Source organism: Serinus canaria, chromosome 3 (genome assembly GCF_022539315.1).
Source record: "Serinus canaria isolate serCan28SL12 chromosome 3, serCan2020, whole genome shotgun sequence".
Lineage (NCBI taxonomy): Eukaryota > Metazoa > Chordata > Aves > Passeriformes > Fringillidae > Serinus > Serinus canaria.
The window spans coordinates 49,350,443-49,377,205 of NC_066316.1; the positions used below are offsets into that span (position 1 = coordinate 49,350,443).

Here is a 26,763-nt window from a genome sequence, read left to right on the forward strand (position 1 = left end):
AAATATAGTTTCTTCAGCTACAGTGAGGATTGTTTTGTTTTCCTTCCTTCTAGTGTTTAATTTGTATATGGGAATTAACTACTTCCTAACAGTAAAGCAAATAAGAAGGCACACATTATACAGGTATTTAATACAAACACCTCTATCAAAGCTTTTCCTTTTCTTTTTTCCCCTACTTTTAAAGATTTTATGCCTTTCAAAGGGATGAGTAAGAACAGCTACACTTTTAACTTCACATAACATTAAGATTTAGTTTTTCTACAGCATTTTGAGAAAGATAAACAAAGCAATCTTCTTGTATTAGAATGTCCTTGTTCTGGTAATTCAAGTAAATTACTTTCATCCTTAACATTCTAGAGGTTAAGTGTGTAACTACCACTAAAACTAAGCTTGAGGGTTTGGGGTGTTTTTTAAAACAAACAAAAAAACAACCAAACAACAACAACAAAAAAAAAACCACAAACCAAAATCCCTTTAATATCTGCAGTTCGGCTATAAAAATTCTTGCACAATTATTAGAAATCAGTGTTGAAGAAATTAAGATTAATTTCTTACACTTCTGGCGTATATGAATTATATTTACCAATTCCTGTTTTAACATCTCTTGCTTTATTTTTTCAGGGATTTTATGGAGTTTTGTTTTTCTCCTCTCACCTGCTCCTGCCCTGCTCTCTCATTTTAACTTAAATGCTCTACATGTGAATGACTCACTGTTTCAAGACTACACACCCAGAGAGGCAAGCCCACATAGAGAAATTAAAGAGGCAATTCTAACAAACTGTAAAAAGAAACTGCTAAAAAATAAGCTAGATTGATACTGCCACCAAATTAATTTAAGTGTTCTGCTGATGACTAAGCTATTAAAAAATACACTTGAAACTCACTCTAGTTTGTATATGCATATGTATTTCTTAGGCTATTAATGAAGAATGACGATTTCACTGCTTAGTAAAATTCTTGCTGCACTCTTGCGGGGTGAAATAAGATTCCAGGTTTATCACTATGTAAATGAGATTCTCATGAACTAACATACAATCAGCATTTTGATATAGGTAGTTTGTACCTATACTGTGACTGGATAACTACCCTTAAATACAATTCTTATAAAAAGGCAACAGAGAAGTAGTGATCAGTTTATAAAAAATGCTGCTCCAAGATTTTAGGTGTGCAGAGCTGTAAGTTTACTTCAGAATAAAACACAGACATAGGGGAGAATCAAAACTTGTAGAGTTGTACTTGACCATATATTTGGACAAAGCAGAATTACACTGCATATAACAAACAGTAAAATTTCTTAAAAGTTGTTACAAATATTTTACTTTCTACCTGTACGATCATTAACATAGTTTACTATATCATGATTTTTTTCTAAAGGCTTAAAACGAAAACAATCTCTCTAAACTACTTTCCAACAGTAAAATTTAAGTAAAATGCTTACATTCATTTGACAACAAAAAACATATTAAAAATGTTGTGTGGGTGGTGCAAGAGCTGCTCTTTCAGCTACAACTTTCTTCCGGGTTATTCCTGTGGAAAGAAAGAAAACATTCTTGTTGTAAACTGTTAATAATACAACTCCAAAACCTTTAAAGTGATCCCTACATGCAGCCCATTACTTGGCATAGTGCAAGACGAACCATCTCATCTGAAATTCACTGAACAATTTACCTTTTCCTCTTTGCGTCTGTCCTTTTCTTCATTATTCTCAATTGTTTCTTCCTCATCTTCCACAATGCCATCCCCTTGATATTTGTCATGTGTCCACTTCGGACTGCTACCTGACTTTTTGAAGTTAAAACGCCCTCTGCCACGCTGGAAAGTACCACGGCCTCTTCCTCTTTTGGCCCAATAATCCACACCATCGTCTCTGTCATCATGCTACAATAACACCAGAAAAAGAGTAAGGTTAGACACCTCTTAAATGTACCCTATAATGTTAGTACGCTCTAGCAAATGTATAAAACAAAGTAAATGCTAAAAAGTTCTCTTCAGATTGCAATTATTCTTAAAAGGCATAATGCTGCAACTAAAACAGAAGAGCCTTATTCACTGTGGGTCTACTCAGATGTTAGTAACAAATCACTTGTCTGTAACTTACCCTCAATCAGAACTAAGAATTACTAGTTTTGAGGGGAAAAAATTGTTACTTTAAAAGAAGCTCTAGGAAAGTGCTAGGTTACTTAGTATAAAGGGAGTTCTTTATACCTCTTATCTCATAAGAGGTAACTGAAGGCAGTTTTCAGAAAATCTGCCCGACCAGCACAATGTAGGGCAAATTACACTCAAACTGTTGAAGTCTAACATTACCAAACAATAGTTGAATTTCTCTGGTTAATAAGCCTGAAGTTTGCTGTCTAGCTACCAAATACAGCCTTATATAGTTAGGTATGTTCTCAAAGTCATTTTGCACACTGCATGAAACCTACAAACCATTATTTAATAAAAAAAAAGTTTCTATTTAGAATGGTGAAGTACACTTGCTTCAACATATGTTTTTTCTGAACTTGTGATTTGGAAAGAAGTCTGAACTATTAAACACGTATCACACCCATATAATGCAGCTTAATTACACAGAAGCAGTTGAAGGGCAGCTTATTTAATTTAAAACATTTTTAGAAATTCAAGTTTAATAGCTAAAATTAGTTGTTCTAATATCATGAACAGATTTTCACATCTCTGTTTACAGATCAGGTAAGTTTAGGTATGTCTAGGAAGACAGAACTCCTTAATGAAATAGCAGAATTGCAACTGCATTATTTCTTAGTTACCTGTTAACATATTTGTGACAAGCTATAATGCTACAGGAGGTCTTATCTTCATTACTTATCTTTCAATAATGAAACAATATCCTTCAAAGTTTGCATTGTTATGGAAATAATGAAACAATATCCTTCAAAGTTTGCATTGTTATGTGTGGCCTCTGCTCCATTGTTAACTGGAGCAGAGGCCACACATCCAGTATACTGCACTACTTAGAGTGGCTACATTAAGGGTCCTCCTTTCATAATCCAGATGGAAGAAAGGCATCAAAACTGTGGTGATTTTCTTATGACTATCACAATACTCAGAGCAAAGAACTGCTCATAACAGAGTCTGCCTATGAAAATCCACAAATACTGTCAGCTTTTTCTGATCTTTCACTTCTGTAGACTTCCAGACCAATCTAAGACAAATCTCAGATGTCATACAGACATCAATCCAGGAAAACAGCACAAGCCTTTCTGGTTGAAAGTTGGGTTTTAATAAATTTTGTCTGAACCTGCCTTCTTCCCCACTCCCTGATGAAATTTTGGGATATAAATTCCATGTCAGGCCTCAGTTACTGCCAACCTGCTTCAGAAAGATGAAAGATAAGCAGAACCAACCACTACAGCCACCCTGATACTCTCACAGTTACTCTTGACCCTGTCCATACATGCATGCTACTTCTACGCTTGTAGAAAGTTTGGAAAAAAAAAAAGCATGCATAAGACATTGAGTTCTCCACACCCACCAAGAAGTATTTCTTGCTTTTTGGGGTATATTCAGGATCCCATTCCTCTTCCTTCGGTCTCTTCTGAAAAGTAGTATTTGAGTTGCTGGGACCAGTATTTGTTCCAGCAAAGACTCCTCTGGCTCTTCCTCTGCCCCTAATTCGAAACTGATTAACCAAGATGTCATTTAATCCATTTACATAATACCACAATGTAGAGTCAAGTTCTCTATTACTGAAAATACTTTCTGCGCTTAATTACAGTATCTGCAAGTGGAAAAACCATTTTCAAATTCACATACTACCTTAAGTAATATATTCAAGCATTCATTTTGAAATAATGATTCTATTAAACTTAATTGAAACACATTTGAGTTCTTGGCATAAGTTCACCCACAACTACTGAAAAGAAATGTGACTGCTAGTAAACCAGTGTGTTGGAACAAAAGGTCACAAGAAGCTTCTGAAGCTGTTCAGACAAAAAACCTGGAGGAAAGCTAGACTGAAACAGGGACAAAACTGTTGGGGGAAAAGAAAATTATTTATGGAGTCAATTGAATAATTTATGAAAAGGTGATTCTGGAATACATACCAACAGTGCAGTTTACACAGGAGTATATCCACTGTGCGTTACACAAGCATTTTTAACTGAGATTCAAGAATGTACCTTAGTCCAAATTACATTTCAAATGAGTAAATTCTTTACTCAGAAAAAAGTCAATAGCACGTACTGTGCAGAGCAGCAATGCTTAAAGTGAAAAGGAGTGTTTTAAATATTCTTTGTAATGAATTACTGGGGTTTTAAAATGCTAGGCAGGTGTCCTGGGTTGCGTATACAATGCTTGTATCCCCAACTGTCTGTTCTGTTTATGCTGGATAAAAAATTTTGCACCTTTAAGACTTGTTCCAAGAGTGAAGGGGGGGGAGAGAAGAAGCGCACAGTTTGTTTTCAGACACTGCACTCTCTCCTCCACATCCCTGGCTCCTGGACTGTTGTTGTCTGTGGATGGACAGACAGCGGGACAGAGCTCTCCTCTGTTTTAGTTAGTTTTAGCTAGCTGAGGCAAAGAAGTTCCCTGGACTGTGGGTTTTTTTTTTTCCTTTTCTTTGGACCTGTTTAAAGCTGTTCTGGACTGAACACCCAGCAGAGCACCAGCAGCTCGCACCTGTGGCCCACCACGCCCGGCCTGGGCTGTGGCATTTCAAGAGCAGGAGGGACTGATAAGAGACTGAGTGAGCGGAGCTGCAACCCAGGGAGGGGACTTTTTTGAGTTTGTCATCTCTTTTGGAGTGGCAAGAGTTTTACTGCTTAATACTGTTCGGGTTTTATTGTTTAATAAACAGGTTTTTCCACTTTTCTCCATGGAGGTTTTTTTTCCCCTGAACTGGTTGGGGAGGGGCCAATTGAATCTGCTTTCTAGAGGAACTCCTTGGTGGGGGGGATCTCTCCCAAATTTGCCCTGAACCAGGACAGCTAGAAAGTCTCACACCAAAAACCATCCTTAACTCAGAATACACTAAGCAGTAATGTATACAGTTATATTACTACAGCAGTATGTATACAGTAATGTATACAGCATGTAAATACTTTAATTGTAGAAGAAATTAAATGAGTTTATATTGTTCATTGAAGGGGAGAAGAAAGGTTAATTTGGGAAGACTGCTAAAAACTGCAGTTACTAAAGAACACAATCTCCAAAAGTACCCTACTTAAAAACACAGAACTGCATCTTCAGAGTAATAGTACAAAAATATTACTGGAAGCTAATTTATTTGTTAAAAATAAGCATGTTTCATAAGCATAGATCAAAAATATATATAATTAATGAACTCAAAAGCTAAGTGTTACGCATACTTAGTTGCACAAAGCTCTGAAACTTCTAAAGCAGAATTTATGCTGGACAGATTTAAAATTACTCTGAAATCAAACGGACTGTAAAACAATCTGGAGAAGGTTCATAAGACCTATCCAATACTTTGGAAGAAAAAAAAAATCAAAAAACTGCTTGGAGAGTCATTTGGAAAGCGATAGACCAACTGTATAAGGAGGAAATAAGATATGCTTTCTTGAATTCCAACAGCTTTACAAAATTAGGGCACAACAAACAGTAACCTGGGAGAAGGGGAAGGGGGCAGACAGAATTATGACAGGATTAAAAGAGTAAAAAAAGAGGTATCAGCACTTCCTGTGATCAGATTCCCTTTAAGAAAAACATCTACAGTTTTCCTCACCATTTTATTAATCCTTCCCTGTACCAAATAATCTTTCAGGTAAAGAACTACAGGACATGAACTCTACTGTGGTGTTATCTTTATGGGTTTGTTTATTAGAAAGACTACCACAAAAAAGGCAAGCAGATATTTTCTATATAGAACTCACTTTAAATAGAGCTGCTACACAGAATTCTTTTCAGATACGGATACTAATGACATTGTCATTGAAAAATTCTAATTATCCTTATTTCTGTGTCCGTATTTGAAAACTATTTATGATGCTTATGTATGGGAAGCCTAGAATCCAACAAAATTGTGTACCAGCCAAAGATAGTGAAAAACCATTGCTGACTTAACATTAGCTTGCTGGATAGGAAAGATGTTACATTCTCCAAGGCTTTCTGTTAGGAGAAAGACTCAAAACCAAAGCATTTTATTTACTCCAAAAGCACAGCAGTATTCACTGGAATGCAGCCACTATTAGCGTGTATTTACAAACACATTCCTATGCTACCTGGTCTGTGTTTTTTGATACCATCCAAGATACATCCCTAAAGAGGAGATCGAGTCAGCAGTTGGCCTATTTAGATTCACCTGCTCAGATACGTTGTTCCAAAAGCCTGTGTGTGACCATGTACATTGTTAGGGAACACTAACCTGATATCACTGCATAGACCAAATTGGCAGTCACTAGCAATTAAATGAGTGGAAATCTATAAACTTTACAGTTCCCATCTACCTCAATTGCGTGTGAAGTAGCACCTCTCTCACAATATGTACAATCTGGTTTTATAAAGCAGGAAGGCTTCAACGAATTACAAGTTTTCTCCCAATAAATCTCCTTGACAGGCGATGGAGTTCTAGGCTCTCTTTTGTTTAACTACTGTTTTGTTTGTGCCATTATTTTATATAGCTAGAAATTGTGCTGATAGTCATATTTGATGCCTACACCATCCAGGGATTTATATACTTATGCCACATAGTTCCATAAAATAAGAAGAAAGGAGGAAATTATGCCCTTCTAGTTAGAAATTTAGAACTTTGAATTTTCCTCTAGGTAGCTATAGTTTTTTAGATGGAGGATTCAAGCCTCAAGTGTTGGCACATGCCACATGCATTTCAGACACCCTTATGTGTAGTTCAAAACTTATTTTTTGCATGATTAAACATTTATAGTAAACACTGCACTTTAGCATTACTTGGTCTTAATTACAGGCTACATTAAGGAATTATTGTTGAAGTATGAAATTACTACTCCTTATTATGTAAAACAGTTTTTCCCAACCTACATGGAACTTGAACTTTTTTGTGTGTTTAGCTGTGGTCTGGACGTCTAGTTTGCCGTGTTGTTCAGGGGTGGGTGAGTGGTGTCTATTTGTGGGTTGTTTTGGGTTGGGTTTTTTTTTTGGTTTGGGCTGTATGGTGTTTTTAAGTGCTCCCTATCTTTTCCAAGGCCTTCTTTATTGATTCCTAGTTTTTCCAAATGCATCTACACTTCCCAATTATACATCAATTACATTAACATGGAATCTGAAAGTTTAAGATTTTTCTGAAGACTAGAGTGGTCAATATGCCACTTTCCAAATCACAATGCTTAATACATTCCAGAGGAAGATCAATGAACTTTCATACTCAGTGGCTAGTCCAAGCCAACGAAACACAAAAATAACCAGTATACCATCACCTCAATACAACTGTTTCAAGGTTGACATTTCTTTTGAATTATGTGCCACTCTCTATTTAAAAAATTGCAGGCGTTACATACAAAGGAGTGCAAAACCAAACCCAACATGAGGGAAAAACAGAAGGTGCAGAGAGCTAAGGGTTATCAGGACCCAATACTTAAAACAGCATTAAAAAAGAACAAGAAGGAATAATCCTGTTCCCCAGACCCTTATGCTAGGATCTCCAATGTCATGCTAATGCATATTTACAGATCATTCAAGTGCTCCTGGTGAGTGCTGGGGAAAAAAAAAGAGACTCAATATTTCAGGTTTGGTATATCACATAAAGACCTCAAGTCTAGCCTATAAAGACCTCAAGTCTAGCCTAACACGAATCACTACAACACTCCCTCATTTACTTTGTTGCACTATTGTCACTGGTGAAGTGTTCATAATTTGGGGAACGAATAGGAGAAAAACTTACAAAGGTGCCTCTTGGCCTGTTGACTCCTGCAAAACCAGAGTATTCTTTCTGTTCATGGTGGGTTTTGAACTCTTCATCTCTTTCTTTCTTGCAATCCTTTTCTTCTCGAGAACTGGATGAGGAAGAAGATGGGGAGGAAGATGGGGAGGACCGAGCACGGTCTTGGTCTCTTTTTTGTTTACTGAAAAATAAAAAAATATACTATGTGCTATTTTAAACGTACTAGATAGTCTGTAACATGCTATACTAAACCGGGTCTCTATATTTTATGAAAAACTAACCCCCTTCTGGTTATAAAGTCACACGTTACATATCTGAGATATTAAGGCGAAGTATATTTCCACTTTCCAGCCTCCTCTGACACATTTAAGTGCACTAAATGCATATTATTGCTGGTGAGTTGGAAAGCAGCAGTCTGCAAACTGTAAGATACAACTTTTCTAGATTCTGATGGCATGAAGAGATGCTGTTACTTTTAAGATCTGCCTTTTTTTCTGAGGCAGAAAAACAGAAGTTAAAGGGAAAAAAGCCCTTAAGGTAAAGTTTTACAGTAACTTGACACAGTTCAGTTTGCACACTGCTGAGAGGTATGGTATGGGCTTCCCTACATAGATGGCTGTAGGGAAATTAGCCAGTGGAAGAAAATGTGGATACCAAAGTCAAAGTAAATGGGAAACAGGAAGTGTAAGTAAAAATTCACTTATGTATATATACAGTACAAAGCAGGGAAAAATTCCTACAGCAAAACTTTTAGTAACCCCATAGTGGTATTAACTTGACCCAATTTACAAGATTTTAGCATTCTATTCAAAGAAAGGTCATACCTGAAGTAACTCTTACCACTTCTACACAGTATCCACTGAGATATGCTAACATTTTTTTTTCTTAAAACAGCCCACTGGCTTTAGACAAATTTAGAAACTCCCCTTCTCACCCATGTTAAAACCTATGTATCAGTAAAATTCTCATACTCTGGGTGTTATGAGTTGAAAAAGTGCGGAATCAAGCATAACGAACCAAAGTTCTTACACAAACTGTTTATAGAAATGTACTGCATTGAAGTCCAACCTCCTGATGTAGCCTGGATAATAGGACAGATTAATTTGTCATTTTTTTTTTCAGTGTTAGCTTGCTATTCCAAAGTTTTTGTCCTCATCCACCATAAGCCGTGTAAAAGACAGATAATACATATTTGCTGTAAAACAAATAATTTTAATTGTTTAAAATTAAATGATCCATTATACATTGAAAATTGAAAGCAATTAAGCTTACAATTACAAAAGGCTAATTAGAAGCTAAAATCTTCTATAAGGACTTCAAATATTTACCTGTCATCTTTGTAAGATTTGTAATCCTTGTAATCTTTTGGAGTTTTCTCTTGCTTTCTTGACCCACTGGATTCCCTGGAACCCTTTGAGTCTCCTCGTTCTTTACTTCGTTCTTTTCTACGTCGGTCAATGTCATGTCGAAGATCAGCAGAATCACACCTTAATTTTTTATCTCCCTGTAAATAAATATATATTTGGCAACAAAATATTGAAATACAACATCAAGAGAATCTCAGTGAAAAGGCAAGCTGTGTATCAATTAAAATATAAAAAGATTGAATTTACCTATTTTTCAACAAACTTCAGCACACAAATTGACTTTGCTCTTTACAGTGGCTACATGTAAAAAAAGAACAGCTAAGAATTTCAGTTTCAATCAAGCATTCCCGTTAAGCCAATTGGTGTCTAGTTTTTGATGATACAGACCACAACAATACATGGTTTGAAGAGATAATTAAGTATTCATTTCTTCTGGTGAATTGTCTTTAAACAGAGCACAATCACCTTTGTAGTTCAACCACACTACTCACTGACCATCCTGGTACTTCCCTCTGCCCCAAACCTATTCTTTGTCCCTGGGCAGCTTACTGGTCAAAAAACATGCAAGAAGAAAGGAAGCATGGCAAAAGACTTAACCTTATGTACCATGTTATTAATATAGCAAAATCACACTACATAAATCAGCTTCTTGGTAACATTTTTTACTCAAAGGAAAAGAAAATTCTTAATGCAAGCACTCTAGGTACAGTAAGTACAATTTTGTATTTTTATAGAGAAAAACAGAGATGAAGTTGAGATTGAAAATGAGACTAAGTTTAGAAGCACAGATAGGACATTTAGAACCTACTTTTTGACTTTCTTCCTTAAAGACTCTCTCTTCACCTGTTAAACGGGTATGCTTCCTCAGGGTACTTGGAGAGATGTCAATCCTCCTAAATGTAAAATAAAAGCAGTGTCTTGCCATACTTGTACATGACGGCTAACAGCCTCAGACATTTCAGCAGAAAACTGACAAACCAGGCATTTTTGCAGCAGAATAAACTTTTTGGATTATTAAACTTCACCATCAGAATACAGAAGCAGACTAAAAATGAAAAATCATAATTCTGTTTTGAGTGAAGTATGGTAAAAACACAAATACAGAAAACAGGCAGACTCATGTTTCACATTTTAAGTATAGCTTGGAAGACAGAAAAAATGTTCAATGATTTATTTCAAAAGGACCAGTATATGTAGCCAGTTGAAACCCACCCACTCCAAGAAACCATCAGCATACTATGATATTTTGCTGTAAAGTCAAAACTTCTTAACAAGAAAAATTGTGAAGTTAGATATTGTATCCTCACATGCAACACAAATATAGTACACTGCATCATAAAACTAGAGCACATGATCAGACACTACATCTGCATGCCTACCTTCTTACCTTTTAGATTCTCAGATTTTTCAAAAAACTGCTGTAAATTAACACACACAAAAACTAAAGTAGTATGAGATGGAACATTTCACACTGAAGAAGAAAGATGCATGTACAGGGCTTCTTTTCATCTTCAAGACATATGCCCCTCAATATTTGAGCACTGCATGTGAGAAAAGTAAATATATCCCAAATGAGATACAGAGGTAGAGAAGACGTCTGTCACAAAACCACAGATGAAGCCAGACCTGACTCAGATGAGTTTTCTTTTACAGAAGGGTGGGGTTTTTTTTTTTGTATTTTGTAATTATACAAATTACCTCATCCAGATTAGAAAAAGTATTTTGGGTTCTCAAAATAAATATTAGAAGACATTATTTGAAACACAAAGCATCTGCATATGCAGTTAACATATACCTATGTATTTCTGGGCTCTTTTGTCGGGTGCAGTGCTCTTCAGTTGCTTTTTGATACGCAGTGAATCTCTCATTTAGCGTCATTCCAGCCGACTTGAAGTATTGCTCTGTTGGTTACAATAGAAAAGGCACTGTTTCATTAGTTTCATTCAACTGACACGTATTTTACTCCTGACAGAAAGGCAAGTAGCAGGCAAAACCCACAGTACTTCCTATAAATTTATCAGGACAAGCAAATGTGGCGTATTCCCTATTTTTACACACACTGTAACCCAAACAAAATAACAGCGCACAGCATCACTGCAAGTCTTACTACGCCATGATTGTATCACACCTAATTCAAGCATCATTTACTGACTAGACTTGCTCATTTTCAGTGACATTTTCCTCTAATGATAGAGAGCAATTTCTTAAACTGTTATTTTATATTTTGCTTACACAAGAAAGTGAAATTACTTTTGAGTTCTGAATATTTGCAGCAAGTACACTTTACCATTCATCTCATATCTAACTTAAAATAAGAATTAGTGAAAACATTAAGTAATGTACGCTTCAATAACTACATGAATGACCTAACAACTCTTTTCTTAAAGGAATATAATTTCTTTATTGGGTGATGATAAACGATACAATTAACACACCTACGCATAAATAAATTAATTTAAACATCTGGCATCTTGGCAAACTTGACAACTTCTCTGACAAATTTTCTCCTTCCTTTCAGAGACAGTTAAATTAGTCACAGCAAAACTCAGTTTTTAAACCAGCTCAACAAATGTGTTTAAATGTAATATAGAAATACATAAAAGTCATGAGCTATGAAATGTTACATATGAAGCAAGCTATCTGCTTAACAGGTCAACATACATCTGTATCAACTTACCGCCCAGCATCCAGCATTTGTCTCATAACCAACCATTAAAACTTGAAACGGCCACTACAAGGGTAGTGCCTCAATCATAATTCCATCAAACACAGGAATTTGAGCTAGTAATTCTGTTTTTATGCCATTTTTGCCAGGAAGACAGAAGGTTCAACTTTGCCTGTTTGGCATCTGTATCTTTCAACAGCTATTTTACTTTTGTAACATGGATTTTGCCATTTCAAAACACATTCCAGGACCTAGTTACAATGAAAAAGAAAACATCACTGGGCATTTTCAGCTCTACATTAATAAAGAGCTGTTCAGACTGGTCGCATCACACCAATAATGAACATAACTTCAGTTTGTCAAAAAAGTTACAAAAATTCTGATCACAGACCACAGCAAATCTGAAACTTAAAGAGATGTTCTGCTTTCAAAAACAACTACAACAGTACATATTCTAGTAACTTGACCAGACAGGCTGTTAAATTTATAAGATATTCAACACAGAAAAATTTACAGAAAAAGTCTATTCTGTGATCAACATGTGAGAGTCCGACAAGTATTATTTTCACCTACAACTACGTATGTATCATATACGCAGAAATTTACAGAAGCTCTCACTGGATTGAGTCTTGTATTTCTTTACACATCAATAAATAGATACGTTCACAACAAATCATTATACACTAAACAGGTATCACAATACTTTTTCAAACTAATTTTTAAACTAATACATTATTGCAGTCCATTATCGTTGACTATTACTTTGTAAGTAATTCAATATGAAGGAAACTTGGCTTTAGTAATCTGAATTACGTCAACAAAATGGGGATTTTTAACTAAATTCAGCACATATTTCTAGCACACAAATCTCAGTAATTTTAGAAGGTAATGCATCTTAAAAACAATGCTTACAGACAGGTTCATTGAAACTGGTACTTAATTAAGCATTTCCACTTTTCCCTTTATTGTGGTGATTTGGCAAAATTGCTTTCACCAGCTTTGCATTATCTCAGTTACATTTAACACAATAGGAAGACAACAGTCCAGTTAAATAAAACAAATGCTATAGAAAAAAAAAAAACATTTCCAGAACACTCCAGACATTCCCAGGGGATTCTAGGAATTATCTATTGTCGCATAGAAATGCTTTAGAGGATATGACCTAAGTGAAACATATCTACTTTGACAGGGTATCATATGGTCCAGGTTTCAGTGGTTTTGGGGGAGAACTTTTGTTGCGCTTGGTTTGTTGAGGGTTCTTGTTCTTCTTGGTGTTTATAGAAAATAGACACTACTGTTATATCAGAAAATAATTAGTGTATAACTCATATAATGGAGGTTTATTTAGCCACTGACAAGTTTGTGTAAGTTAAATTCCTGAAAATATTGTCATATAGGAATAAAACACATTATAACCATGAACTTTACTACCATTTAGAATAGAATCTTTCTTAAATCTTACTGAGAAAAAGACACCCCTTCTAATAAGAATCTGGAATTGATCTCTAGGGTGCTCCAAAAGGAATGCCACTGTTACTTACAGTCCAAAGACATCAGTCAGCCCACACCACAGCACTTAATATAAACTCATTAAAAGAAAATTAGAAAAATTGACCAGTTTATGTGTAAACTACATGGCAGAAATTCAAATTTTCTATGCTACCTAGGATCAAAAATTTATCCGGAAACATAAAATACCTGCTATTATACTCAACACTCCTTGTGGTTCTTTTGTCCTAGTTTGTGTGGCTATTATTTTTCTAATTATTTACATGCATACCTCAACAGGAAGAAAGTCTGGGTAAATCACAACATTAGAAGAGACCTGAAATTTTCCTGTACTAGAAACAGCAAATAAACTTAAATGAACTTGTCAGCCATATATCTGGTACAATAAACTACACACATACCTTTGACATGGTGAACCAAGGACACAATGTGCTGAATAAATGACTCTGATGTGCTTTTGCTGGCCTGTGGCAACTTAATGTGGTCAAAGATGGATCGGAACTCTTGCTCCTTCTTGACGGAATGGACAAGTGTGCTAGCAAGCAGCCTGTCTTTAGTCAAGGAAGCAGGTCTAAAATGCATCAACAACAGAGACACACAAAAGAAACCACTAGTTTAAATAAATATGAACAACACTGCAGGCAGGTGGAGAAGCACACTGTAAAGTGGAATAATTTACCTATTGGAATCATCAAGGGGTACTGGTGCCATTTTGAGTTTAACTTCAGGACGATGGGAGTCACTGGCTATCATTTTGATCCTAAGTGGGCTCTCCTCTCTGAAGGTGGATTTTTCTCTCGCATCCAGATTCTTGTGTAGAGGAGGACTGTAATCAAAGAGTTCTTTGAGCTTTTCAGACTTTACCTGCTCAGGTGACTGAGTTTCTTTCTTCATCATTAGTCTCTCAGAACTCTTGTCTTCTTCCTTGTGCTTATCTTTTGTTGCACTAGGCCTTTCCACTACATAGCCAGTCTCTTTAAGCTTATAACTTTTCTCATCTCTAAATCCATCGCTCTCTCTATTGCCCTTGATTGATATTTTAGATTTGTACTTGGTTCCTTCCTCCTCAGTATTCCGATGAGATGCAGTAGGAAAATTTTTACCCTGATCTGCCAGGACAGATTTTCTGAACTGTCTGTAATCCTCTGTCTCCTCTGTGTCCTCCCCTTCAGAGTCATTAAACTTTTCCTTCCCAGTCTCTTTATCAACGAAAAAATCTAAAGTTTCCTGTTCCTCCCATTCCCTTTCTCCCTCTGTCCTCCCTTTTTCTGATCCTCTCTCCTTCTGGGCCTCCTTCTCCCTGGTATTACCCCTATCAAGCAGGTATACTCTAGACTCTTCATCTGTGTACCTGTGGATAGCAAAGAAGAGACTGGTAACTCTGGATTGCATTCATTCCAGTTCACTTGCATTCCCCTTTTGTGTCAATTCCACACCAAGAAGAAGATGAAAACACATTCCTCTCAGCAATTAACTTCAGCATGCAATGCTTGGCACACCATTAACACTGCATCCACTGTCATATAGGCACTAATGGAGGCATCTGAAGAATATAATGCCTTTCTGTAGAATGCCTAGAAATTTACTTGCTTGTTTTCTTAATCAGTACCCAGTTTGACATTCTCTCTCATTACACTAGTAATTTTTTCCATCAAATTCACATGGTTTGAAAACTCAAGACCGCAATTCATTTTTGCACTTCTATTACTGAAAGAGCTGAAGTAGTAGCATAAAAAAAGTGAATTCATTTTAAGATCCTGCACGTTACTAAGATAATTCCACAATCTGGCACAGGCTTAGTACATTCACTATATTGTGTTCAAGCAGTGAACCATTAGAAGGCAGCTCTCCTAAACACAGAAACACACCAATTAATTATTTCAGCCACTGCCTTATCTGTATGCTATGTTCACACAGGCTCTAAGACGTTCACCAACTCCAACACATCTGATGCAAGAGAAGTTGTATTTTTGATCTCCTAAGCAGTAATTTTTTTACCTAATAAAGCACTGACTAGACAAATTAATTTAAAAGCCTACAATCGAGCCTATATAGCATAGTCACAACTTCTCTCTTTTTGTAAGAAATCCACTGAAACACCAGTCACATTCAAAAGGAACTGTCCAACGCCAGTAAGACTTTAACAACTTTCAAAAATTACTACTATGTCAAACTTTTTAAGAACAAACTGAAGAATTTTACATTCATTGGAATATATACACTGAATTTCCTTCACATCAACAGTATTATATTCCTAGAATACCAACACCTACCCTCTTTGGTAAGTAATGAAATTCAAGACATCAAAGTTTTCATATTGCACGACACAATTAGCCAACTGATGCTGTTTATGTCAACATAAAAAATTATTGCACAACATAGACATTTCTAGACTTCCAGACTACTTGCATTTCAAACTACACGAAGCATTAAAATTTTAAATACCCAAACAGAGTTCACTATCAAGCCAGAAAGTCTGATGCACTATTCCAATTAAGGTTTTTCTTAACAGTAAAAAGTTGAGTACAAGATAATTAACCATAGAGGAAAAGCACAAACCAACTCCTCCTCAAGGATATGTGTCCCTATTTCTATTACCCAACATTCAAGGCCTTGCAGCATCCTAGCAGGAGAAGGCATATGTATCTTTCAAGCTCAATTCCAACCAGACTAGTATTACTAGCCTTCCATAATGCATTTCCCAAGGTTACGGTGATAGTCTTGATGAAACTCTAACAATATTTCTAAGACGTAACAGTAGGCTTATAACTTGGTTCTTACCTTTTCATAAACTTTCCACCTTTTGCAGTTTCCTGTTCACCACCCTCAGGATAAAACGACCGCACTCGAGCCTCCTCACGGGGGGCACTCTGTGATGGGATTGTCTTTGCAGGGCTTCTCCTCGAAGGGATATGATGCAATGGGCTATTCTGAGAAGGACTATAGCGGCTAGAACCATTTCCAAGAGAACCAGAGCCAGATCTCTCAGGACTATGCTGAATGGAATGGGAATGCTGAGGTGTGTCCTTTGCTGAGTGGGCTGTGCTAAGCAGAGGGGCATCAGAGCAAGATGAACTCTGACTAGGTGGGGTGGCAATAGAAGGACTATGGGGTGACCTTGGACTGTTATCATACGCTGAAAGGCCAGGCCAGATGTCGCCAGAAGCTGCTGATGATTTGTTAAAGTCGTCAAGAGACTCTGATGGGTCGTGTTCAAATGTATCTTTCTGTTCATCTTGTGATTTATTTTTCAAGGGACTGTCTTGCAAAGGAGCCCCTTCAGTTTTCTTTGCCTGCTTTTCCAGAGATGCGCGTCTTTTGGAAGAGACGGGTGATTTGCTGTATGGGGATGAAGAACGAGATGAAGAGGACCTCGGGGACCTGGAAGATCTGTAAGATCGACGAGACCTGCTCCGGGACCTCTGGGAAGACACCGACCTTCGTTTTGGACTTCTGGAACGGGAGCGGCCACGCCTAGGGCTTCTGGAGTGTCTTCGGTTCCAGACAGGCCTATAACCTCCACGATGGTATCTACCACCTCCTCCTTGGTAATACCCTCTACCTCTTCCTCTGTAACCATAGGGACGTCTCATTCCTCTATTATTTCTGTAATCTCTGCGATAATCTCTAGAATAAACACGATCTCTGCTCCGAGATCGGGAATACGTCCTTGACCGAGACCTGGAACTAAAATTAAAAATCAAACATTAACATTTTTTTTTCTCAAATTTTCTAGTTGTAAAAAGAAGTGCCTTGACGCAAAATGCTAGATTTCTCAAAATGCAGTCAGAAGGCAAAGGATGCAGACTCCCAGTCTTTAAGTAACTTCTACAATCTCTTTTTTATTATTTCTGAAATAAATTAATTATAATAAATATGTCTATACTGCTAAGGACTGTGAAACCTGGCATCACATGGTTAAGACACTACCAGCCTCATTGGCCTCCCCAGACATTTTATTAGGTATCATCACCACCCTGGAACACAGCATTCAGTTTCTCAGCCACCACGGTTCACAGCCTTGAACAGGGAGTGACATGGCCCTCCGAGTGTAATGTGCCAAAATACATTTGACCCATGCCTTATGGGAGATGGTAATGTCCACTAAAAAGTAAGATGAGGAAAACACTGGAGGCAACTGAGAAGACAACATACAGCAAAGCATTAAGTTACTTCAGATATGGAAAGTTTAATGAGAAAAAAATTCAGGGAAAGAGACTATATGAAAAAAACATCATGTAAAGCAGAAGGGAAGAATCAAACGGGCCAGAAATCATGAGGAACCACAACCATTCTGAAGTTATCTTGAAATACAGGAAAAGGGGGAGAAAAAATTAAACAAAAATTACACTCAAAGCATAGTTTACCTACTGCCTAAAATGAAATAGGATTCCAGGCTCACTTCTGCCATAGCATCATGCATGTGAAAAACATTTTATGGACAAAAACTAATATACTAAATCACCTTCTCTCACACTAAGACTTGCCTGTATCTCTTTTTTCTTGAATGTGATCTGGATCTTGACCTAGAGCTGGACTGAGATCTGGACTTCGATCTTGATGAATGCGATCTAGAATTAGATCGACCCATTTTTGCTGGTAGATCTACTCCTTCCCAAAAGGAAAAGCAATGAGAGAAGGGAAAAATATAGAAGCAACCATTTAGCATCCATGTAAATTATATAAATGAACAAAATTTGCATCTACTAAAATGACACTATTACAAAGTAGTATAGCATTTGCTAAACAGAAGAGCTTCGGAGACAGTGTAAGTACATTTATTAGTAAATTAAAAACTTGACCACATTTTAAAGAATTTAATATTGCTGCAGTGCACACAATTTCTCTGAAAACATGAAGTGTAACAGTGAAAGGTTTTTTCCAGATTCAACTGCACACAGATCCTGTAGGAGAAAGGAAGCAGCAGAAAATGAAACATTTCTGCAAATTAAGGCAAGAATAATGTAATTCCGGACATCATAATATATTGTAACAAAATTCTAGCTATTGTGTGGTTTATAGTTCTGCTGCATTTCCAATGCACTGTTCCTTCTCCAGGAGGAGTTCACAGTCCTCTACAATGCACCATTCACATGAGCAAAGAAAAAGCCCTGAAGTATTTGTCCAGCAGTTGTTAATTTGACCCACAGGCATTATTTCTCTTAACCATATGTACTCAAGCTCATCACTCTGATCCAAATTTCCACTGCTCAAGATGTCCATCCTGCATCTTTTTAGGTTAACTTAGCTTTTTCACTGACATTTAAAATGCATGGCTAACTTAAAGATTTTAACAACTAGTTAAACAGTATGGCTTGCAACAAGATTCAACACACTTCAACACAAATTAAGCTATGAAAACTACAATCAATGACAAATGAAAGAAAGTAATTCATAATAAACTATTATGTCTTGTTATGTACAGTCATAGTAGATATTTAGAATTAGTGCTAACCATAAAAAAATACACACCTTTTCCTTTTCGGATCAGTGGCTAAAAATCCCCAATTTAATTAATAAAAACTTTGACCCATTACCATTTTCTTTTGAAATTGCCCAGCTTTAAAAAAAAAACAAAAAACAAGTGTCACATTAGATAACCTGAATAAAAGCTATAAACAAGTAACTAGACATTTTCGGGTTTTTGAATGCTCAATTATCATAGTTTAATAATAAAATTAAAACAGAAACGGAAAAAATCAAACATTTACCGCTTACATTGCAAACAGGCTTTAAAGCCTAAAACTACTGTTAAAAAATACTAGCTCAACACAACAAGTACTTTCTCTTATATCATCTTTCTCATTACCTGGGTGGTATTTCAATTATATAAAGACAAAAACAACATTAGAGTTTAAATTAAAGTTACCAAAATTACAGAGACTTTAACATATCTAAGAGAACTGAAAAGAGAAAAGCAGATTAACTTTCCTCCTATCAACTGGTTCCTCCTGACCCACATGACTTTCCCCATGAGAGTTTGCATGGCCTAAGAGATGTAACCTCATCTGAAACTAGCCCAGCAAAAATGGAACTTAAACCAGACTTCCATGTAAGTCAGAAAAAACTATTTACCTTGGCGAAGAAGATTATGTTGAATGCTCTTTTTTATTGGCTCCTTCCACTAAAGAGCAAATTTGCAGAACCTATACTCTGAAGATATTTTCTAATTCATTGAGTTCAATTAAGCTTACAGAAAACTCCTTGCAATCACTTAGGATGAATACTCACAGGCAACAAAAATTTAGACCTTTTAAACTGTTTAAGACATGCCAATTTTCCAGAAGTGACAGAAAACAAAACCTGGTGGTAATTATCAAACCAAACATCAGATGCACAATGTTTATAATACAACTCAATCTCAGCTTTAAATTATTTGCATTCTACATATGACAAATACAGTTGATCTTTACAAGACAGTTTTACATACTGTTTCTTCTTACTGAAAGCACAAAATACAGGAAAGCAAAATAAGACTTAATTTTCAATAGCTGAGTTCAATCAGAACATTTAAAAAGGACTTAAGCTAAACTCACCTCAAACTGTTAGTTGGTGTCAAAGAAGAAATTATTTCAAAACTCTGTATTTGTACTTTCAGCAATACTGAGTCCTATAGAACAAAAAGTAAGACTGTCAAAGACACAAACATTTGCTAAAAGGAAGCACCTTTTTGCTTAAACGGGTTCAAACATTAATCTTATGAAAAGACAATACATAACTTATGGCAAATTTACTCTTGGACTCAGTGATGCTGCACACTAAGACCGGAGAAGCTCAAGAGCCAGCCACTGCCAAAAGCGGCAAATCCCTTCCCATACATGATCACTCCTTCCTCAGCCTTGGTAATAGGGCTGTGCAACAGATTATCCTCACCTTCACAGCAGCCCTGACAGCCTTCAGGTCCTCCAGTGACCAGCTCTTGATACCTAGAAACCACTTTCATTTAACTAGGTTATCCAAGTGGCTTAATGAAGGGCCAAACTGAGCTGGATTATGAAACAAATAACAGCATGCAGCCAGAAAGGGGGAGGCAAAAAGGACAGCAGCAAACTTTTAGACCAGTTCGAGCTCTAGTACACAGCTCTGCACTTCGTTAGAGCTATCTTACTGGAAAAAAAAAATGGGGATGAGAACTCAGGCTAATGGTGAAAGCTTTAGATTTCTCTTGCAATATTTACAGAAGCATTACTCTAGTATAACTTCTTGTTTAAAATGCATACATATATATAATTTCACCTAAAGAGCTAATATCTTCAAGAACTAGCTCTTTCACAGTTATGCAAAAAGGAAGCATAACTGTAATAAAAAAGCCAGTCTCAAATGTATGAATTCTTCACTGGCCTCAGTTTTTAATTCCCTCCAAGCCTTAAGACTATGTACACTTGAAGTCCGACTCAACATTAAGCACACTTTTCAATTCCACTCAAGCAGCAGAACAGAGATTTTATCCCAGTTCACTACAGGCAGGCTGGATCTTCAGAAATTCTGCAGCTTAACAATTCCATTCATTAAATCCAAAGGCATAATACATTGACTGCTCCTAAAGGACACTTCCACACTTGTCCATAGGTGTTTTCTTCATCTAAAAGAAGAAATGTAGCATTTGTGCTCATAAACACTGCTTTCAAAAGTCCACTTACCATTCACTAGTAGTGACCAAGATATTTCCAATTTCTACAAAATTTATGCTTTATTAAGATTAAGTTTTTACTTCTCATCATCAGCAAGCATGAGTCTCCGAAGGAGCACAGTAGTGTATCGGACCATGTCAGATTTTGTCTAGACAAAAGGCGAGATGGTATTAGCCAGTAAAGGGTAACGAAGGCATTCAGAAGTCTAGTACAGAAAAAGCAACACAAACTTCAAGTTCAGTCTGAGATTTTAAATGAATATTTATATAATCTATTTTTCTGACTTAAACTGGTGTTAGCTGAAATCCCAAATCCTAGTTTAGACAAGTCTTTAAATCCTGAGGATATGGAACAAGATAGTTGCTTCACTTTTAAAACCTCAAAGTAGAAGACGGGATCTTAAATTACCATAACTCAAACTCTGGTAGTGAGTTCTTCAGTCTTAGAAATCTTTTCTAGCAACTGGCAAAGGTGAAAAGTAGCAACACTTATGTTTTTAAACAACACATTAGCTATACCACATCCAACCTTGGCAGCTAAAACATATCTGCTACCCTTTTCCCATTTAAGTTTTTTAAGAAGAGTATGGATATAATGTTTAAAAAAAAAACAAAAAACTTTTATTAAAAAAAACTTAACTACTAATATAAAACATTTAACTATTTGCAGATTTGTTTCCATTTAGTTGTAATAGGTAAAACCTTGATACACAAGACGCACTTATCCAAACAACACTGATACTTAGGAACAGAACTGAAAAGACTACATAGCTGAGGGTTTTTTTGGTCCATGTAAATATTCTCACAATATACAAGAATCTAAAATTTTATTAACCTTTATTAAAGCTCATTTAGAAAATAACTGTTGTAGTACCAGGAGTATGTAGGAAAACAGCTGTCTGTGACAGTCAGCTCCTACATGCTGCACACCTTCACAGAAAAAGTACCCATCCTCAGAGCACCACAGCTACAACATCCTGGTTCACAGCAGCAAATGAAATCACCCACAGCCTCTTCCTGCTCATGGCCAGGCGGAGTGGCTACACCACAACAAGTAAGGGCACAGTAAAGGACAATGAGGAAGAGGTCCTAAGCATCATTTGTTGCTCTCAAAGAGACCCACACTCGGCCAAAGCCGTGCCATCAACAATGTGAAAAGGTGTCATCACTATCACCCAGCATTTTTAAGAAAGGCCACCATCTGCTAGGAACATGGCCTGTGCCTGAAACCCCAGGACTCTAGTCCACACACTTCTTTTCCCTCACTTTCCACCCTAAATAATTGAGAGGAGATGCCTGGTCCTCAACCATTTCACTGCCATGTTAAAAAAAAAAAATCTGGATTTTACAAAGGAAGCTGCTGCAGCTCCACAGAATAAGGTGGCTCTGCTAGTTTAAAGAAACAGTCCCATCTCTCCTATCCTGCATTTCCTCACATTCCTGATGATCTTTCCTATGCCAGTCTAAGTATTTCTGCACCCACATACTGGATCACTTTCAATGCAACTTTTTTTTTTTTTTTTTTTTTTTTTTTAAATATGGTTCATTACACAGCCCACAAACACTTGAGCCAACACAGAGAATTTGGATAGCAGCTGGGCAGGACTGCTTCTTTGGGCAGCACCACAAACTTCAAGCTTCCCTGAAACCAGCTTGGCATAGCCTCGAGAAGCAACAAACTTGGTGGTGTTTAAGATTTTTAACAATACTTGCAAGCAGCTTTAAAAATAAAAACCAAAACACCAAAAGACCCCACCAACAAACAAAAAAAACTCACAAAAATAAACACACACATGTAAAGTCAAAACAACCAACACCAAACACACCCAAACAACAAAGACTTAACACAGAAACCACGATGTTTTCTGAAAATTGGCTAGTCCATCATGTGTCAGTTTTCTAATCACATCCAGATAAGTTTCTTAATGAAAAAAGCAACAGGATGTCTTCTTCTTTGGGTGTCTTCAATCAATCTTGGCCAGCAAGTGCGACCATCAAGCAAAAACAAGATATACAACACAGTAGGGCTTATACCATCACAAGCAACACAATAAGAAGGAAGTGACACTGTCAGCATTTGCTATGTTTAATAAAAAAAAAAGAAGGACAAGGAAAATGGTAATCAATTCCTTTTATATAGTATTTTGAGGAGTCTTCACTACACCACTGATGTTGGAGTTTGTCAGAGTACACAGACTGCAAATACAACTCACCTCTTAAGCCTTATAACAAGTTATACATCACAGGTAAGTTTAAGACATTTTAGGACAGTTGTACCCACTTACACTAGCAAAACACTGCTTCTTCTTAGAGCCATTATTTTAGCTACCCCTCCTTTACAGCTATTTCGTAGTCAGTGTTTCTCTTGCTTAAACATTACTTGAGAGCTGTCAGGTAGATTTAAATAAAAATCTTGTTTAAGTAATTCACAAGCTGTTGCCAAAATGAATTTTCATTCAGAGATTCAGGCTTCAAAAGACAGGACGATTATACAACCATGACAACACAAAAGGGGATAGGACAGTCTTCATAAAATTCCACAGAATTTGTTATAGTTTCTCCTAATACACCCACAGAAATAAAGTCAGTCTAATTGAGACAACACTAAGTCATCTACTCAGTGCTTGCACATCTGCTGTGCTTTCTTATCCACTCTCTACCCCCCCACTTTTTTTAATGTCCACAACTCTGGCAGTGGCACATCACACATAAGAATAGAATGCATTTTATAGCCACTTAAACCCATCCTACTTAGATCATCGGTGACTTGGATTCCTTCAAATACTAGAATTCCATGGCAAATATGCCAAAACTATCTTGTTATATACAAACAAGAGGTGGGAAACACTACTTCACCCATTTCATATGCTGGAAGTATAATGGAAACAGTAAAACATACAAAGGCCTTTTTCTCCCCCAACTCATTAATTTCTATACAGAAAATAACACAAAATATTTCTAAATTAAGTCAAAAATCAGCATCCTAGTAACAGCAAAATCACCTCTGTAAAATCGTCATATGATTGTTAGCTGTCTTTTATGTAATACTAATGGCAAACAAAACCATGTTTCTCCTCTAACTAAAAAAAACAAAGAAACCAAAGTGACCGAGAAATGCATCCATACACAAAAAGGAATTAGCATGCTTTTGGACGCAATGTTTTGGACAACCTTTGTTATTTTTGTGTGTGTGTTTTACACACCGTGTTTTCATATGCCCTTACACCATGGTCTCCCCAATCTCTGCTATGAACTACAAGAATTGCTGCTGCAGAAAAGGCAATCTTCCTGCCCTCATTTGTTCCAAGACTGACACCCTCAGAGGTGCTTGGTGGGCTGCAGCAGTGATCCATAAGAAAACTACTCTGGACAAAAGCTGCCTTTTCAGGCACACCACCTCCCAGATCCCATTTACCACAAAGCTGCACGAGGCCAGTGCCAGCACAATGAACAAACAAGCAATGTGCTTTTCCGGAATACCTTTGGGAGAAACTCTCACACAGACAAACAGAGCACTTTCTTCAGTAGCTTTCTTCACTTACCTCTGCTACCTGTAAACAAACCGCAAATGTTCTTTGGCATTCCACAAACCCCTACAGCACTACCTCTCCTTGACAACCAGCCTGAATATAATCCATCCAAATATCTGCACCCTAGCTCCAAACTGATTTTTTTCTAGATTCCTACGACCGCTTCAAGTTTTCTGCATTCTCAATGTGAACAGGCTCTTCTTCATGGTATTTGCTCCTACCTCCTGCCCCGATGATTCTGCCAGCCTCAGCCCTCACCTGAGAAGTTGCTCCATACAGGCTTGCACGCTAAAGCCCTGCTTAGGAAAGAGGCACTCCAGCTCCAAGCACCGATATATGTAACACACCGAATCTCGTCTGGCCATTCAGCAAAGCCCATCACTCAACATCAAAAGCGACAAGTGGGAGGATGCAATTCTTACTTTCCCTGACACAAGACAGATGCATGCCTGGAGCACACCTCAGTGCCAAAGCCATTACCCCGTCCTCATTTTCCCTACTTTTGTCCAAAACGACATGATTATCAAGGAGGAGGACGAGGAGGAGGGAGGAGAAAAGCAGCTAGACAGCATTTTCCTGCAATTCCACGCTGTTTAACTAATCCCTCCCACACCAAGAACAACTATTTCTAAGTGATATTTTTATACATTTGCATTGCTTAAGCAGTGACTACTCGCAGATTCAGGAGCACCTTTGTTTTGCATGCCCTCACGTCTTTCGGTAGTAAAATTTAACTGTTCCTCTGAGGACAAAACTTTCATCTCCGAGATAAACAAGTGATGGGTTGTACTCACTTCGTAAAGGATCAACATGACACACAAAACAAGAACCTCATTTTCATAGAATCAAAGGCGAAAAGTAGGAGGTTTACAAAGGGAGGGGGAAATAACGGGAATGAGCCTGCAATGGTTGCACAGTACAGTACAATCAACACGGGCAACACAATAGTCCCTTTCAGCGAGGGGCATAAAAGCCAATGCGGTCCCTCACGGGGTTTTGCGGGCATCTGCAATCGGGGCAGGAAAGGCACAGGGAGGCGTGGGGCACCTCAGGCACAAGCGCCTGAACCACAGCCATGCCCGAAGGGAAGTTCCTCCAACGACCGTAAAGGCTGATCCAATACGTGGGACCATCCTTTCTCTCCGGCACCGATTCCCTCGTCCGTGTCACACCCACAATGATAAGGGGGAAATTTAACACCGCCGTAACCAGTGTTGTACAACCACATCCCCTCGGGCCTTCCTGCCTCCTCCAGGGAGGCCCAAAGCCAAAGGCCGCGCACCCGGGGCGCAAGCCCAACGGAGCGGGCCGGCCGGCCGCCCATTCCCCACATACCCCTACACCCCCATCCCGCCAGGCTTCCAGGAGCTCCAAGGCAGCTCCGCTGCCGCCTCCCACCGCCCCTTCCCCTTCTACCTTCGCTTCCCGGGGCGCAGGGAGGAACGGCACCGGCTAGGTGCGGCTCCCGCGGGAAGCGGTGGCCCACGTCAGGGCGGTGACGGCGACCACCCGTTCCCGTCCCGTTCCGTTGGCTGGCGCGGGATTATCGGGATAATCGGGATAATGGCTGCGGAGCGCCGAGGTCACGCGGCGCGGGAAGGCGGGACGGCGCGGCGCGCGAGCACCGCGCGCCGGAGGGGGGGGCGGGGCAGGGCCGGGCTGCTCCCCCTCAGGCTCCCCCCGCCATCGTCCCCCCCCCCAACCAGGGGCCACCGCCCCGCTAAGCCTCCACGCAGCCTCTTTACCTCCGCCCTTCTCTCACCTGGCGGTCGGAACTCCCGGCGGCCCCGCTTCCTTATGACAACCGGGCGGCCATTTTCCGTCTCGTCGGAGGAAGAGACGTGAAGCTCGCGGGGAAAAGCAAAAACCACCGGGAGGGGCGCGAGGGGCTGCCGCCGCCGCCGCCGCCGCCGAATCGTCACTTCCGCTCCGGGCGGGGAAGCGCCAGTCCCGCGCTCAACGCCCGAGCGCCATCTTGGTTTCGGGTACTCGTCCGCAAGCAAGATGGCGGCTGGCGGCTGCTCGCCCCCGCCAGGCTGTGTGCCTGCCCCACGCACAGGGGCTCCGCGTCCCGCCCGCCGGGGCCCCGGCTCCCCCCGCACCGCCGCGGCTAACAGCTGTCGCTGTTCCCCAAAGGGCGGCGAGAGCGCAGGGTCCCGCCGGCCGTTGCCTGGTTACCTGTGAGGCGGGGTGCGCATCCGTGCCCAGGAGTCGCTCGGCAGGGGCTG

General features: G+C 38.6%; 1 protein-coding gene across 18 annotated transcripts; it reads right to left on the reverse strand.

The window, feature by feature from the left end:
* Positions 1-460: 460 nt before the first annotated feature.
* Positions 461-26,504, reverse strand: BCLAF1 (BCL2 associated transcription factor 1). Of its 18 annotated transcripts, none has more exons than XM_030236408.2 (15): positions 26,298-26,482; positions 21,016-21,154; positions 19,912-19,985; positions 18,848-18,935; positions 17,863-17,980; positions 16,157-17,062; positions 14,055-14,726; positions 13,777-13,946; positions 10,997-11,102; positions 10,010-10,094; positions 9,163-9,338; positions 7,835-8,015; positions 3,494-3,640; positions 1,669-1,878; positions 461-1,527 (listed from the first exon to the last, which is right to left on the reverse strand). In XM_030236408.2, the coding sequence occupies exons 5-15, from the start codon at positions 17,964-17,966 to the stop codon at positions 1,522-1,524; spliced, it is 2,763 nt and encodes a 920-aa protein (XP_030092268.1). In that variant the 5' UTR covers positions 17,967-17,980; positions 18,848-18,935; positions 19,912-19,985; positions 21,016-21,154; positions 26,298-26,482; the 3' UTR covers positions 461-1,521. The 18 variants fall into 18 exon arrangements, 17 of the variants coding, with proteins under 17 accessions (XP_030092268.1, XP_030092262.1, XP_050829120.1 ...); XM_030236402.2 differs by having other exon boundaries at positions 17,863-17,986; XM_050973163.1 differs by lacking the exon at positions 21,016-21,154 and having other exon boundaries at positions 17,863-17,986.
* Between the last annotated feature and the right edge of the window lie 259 nt (positions 26,505-26,763).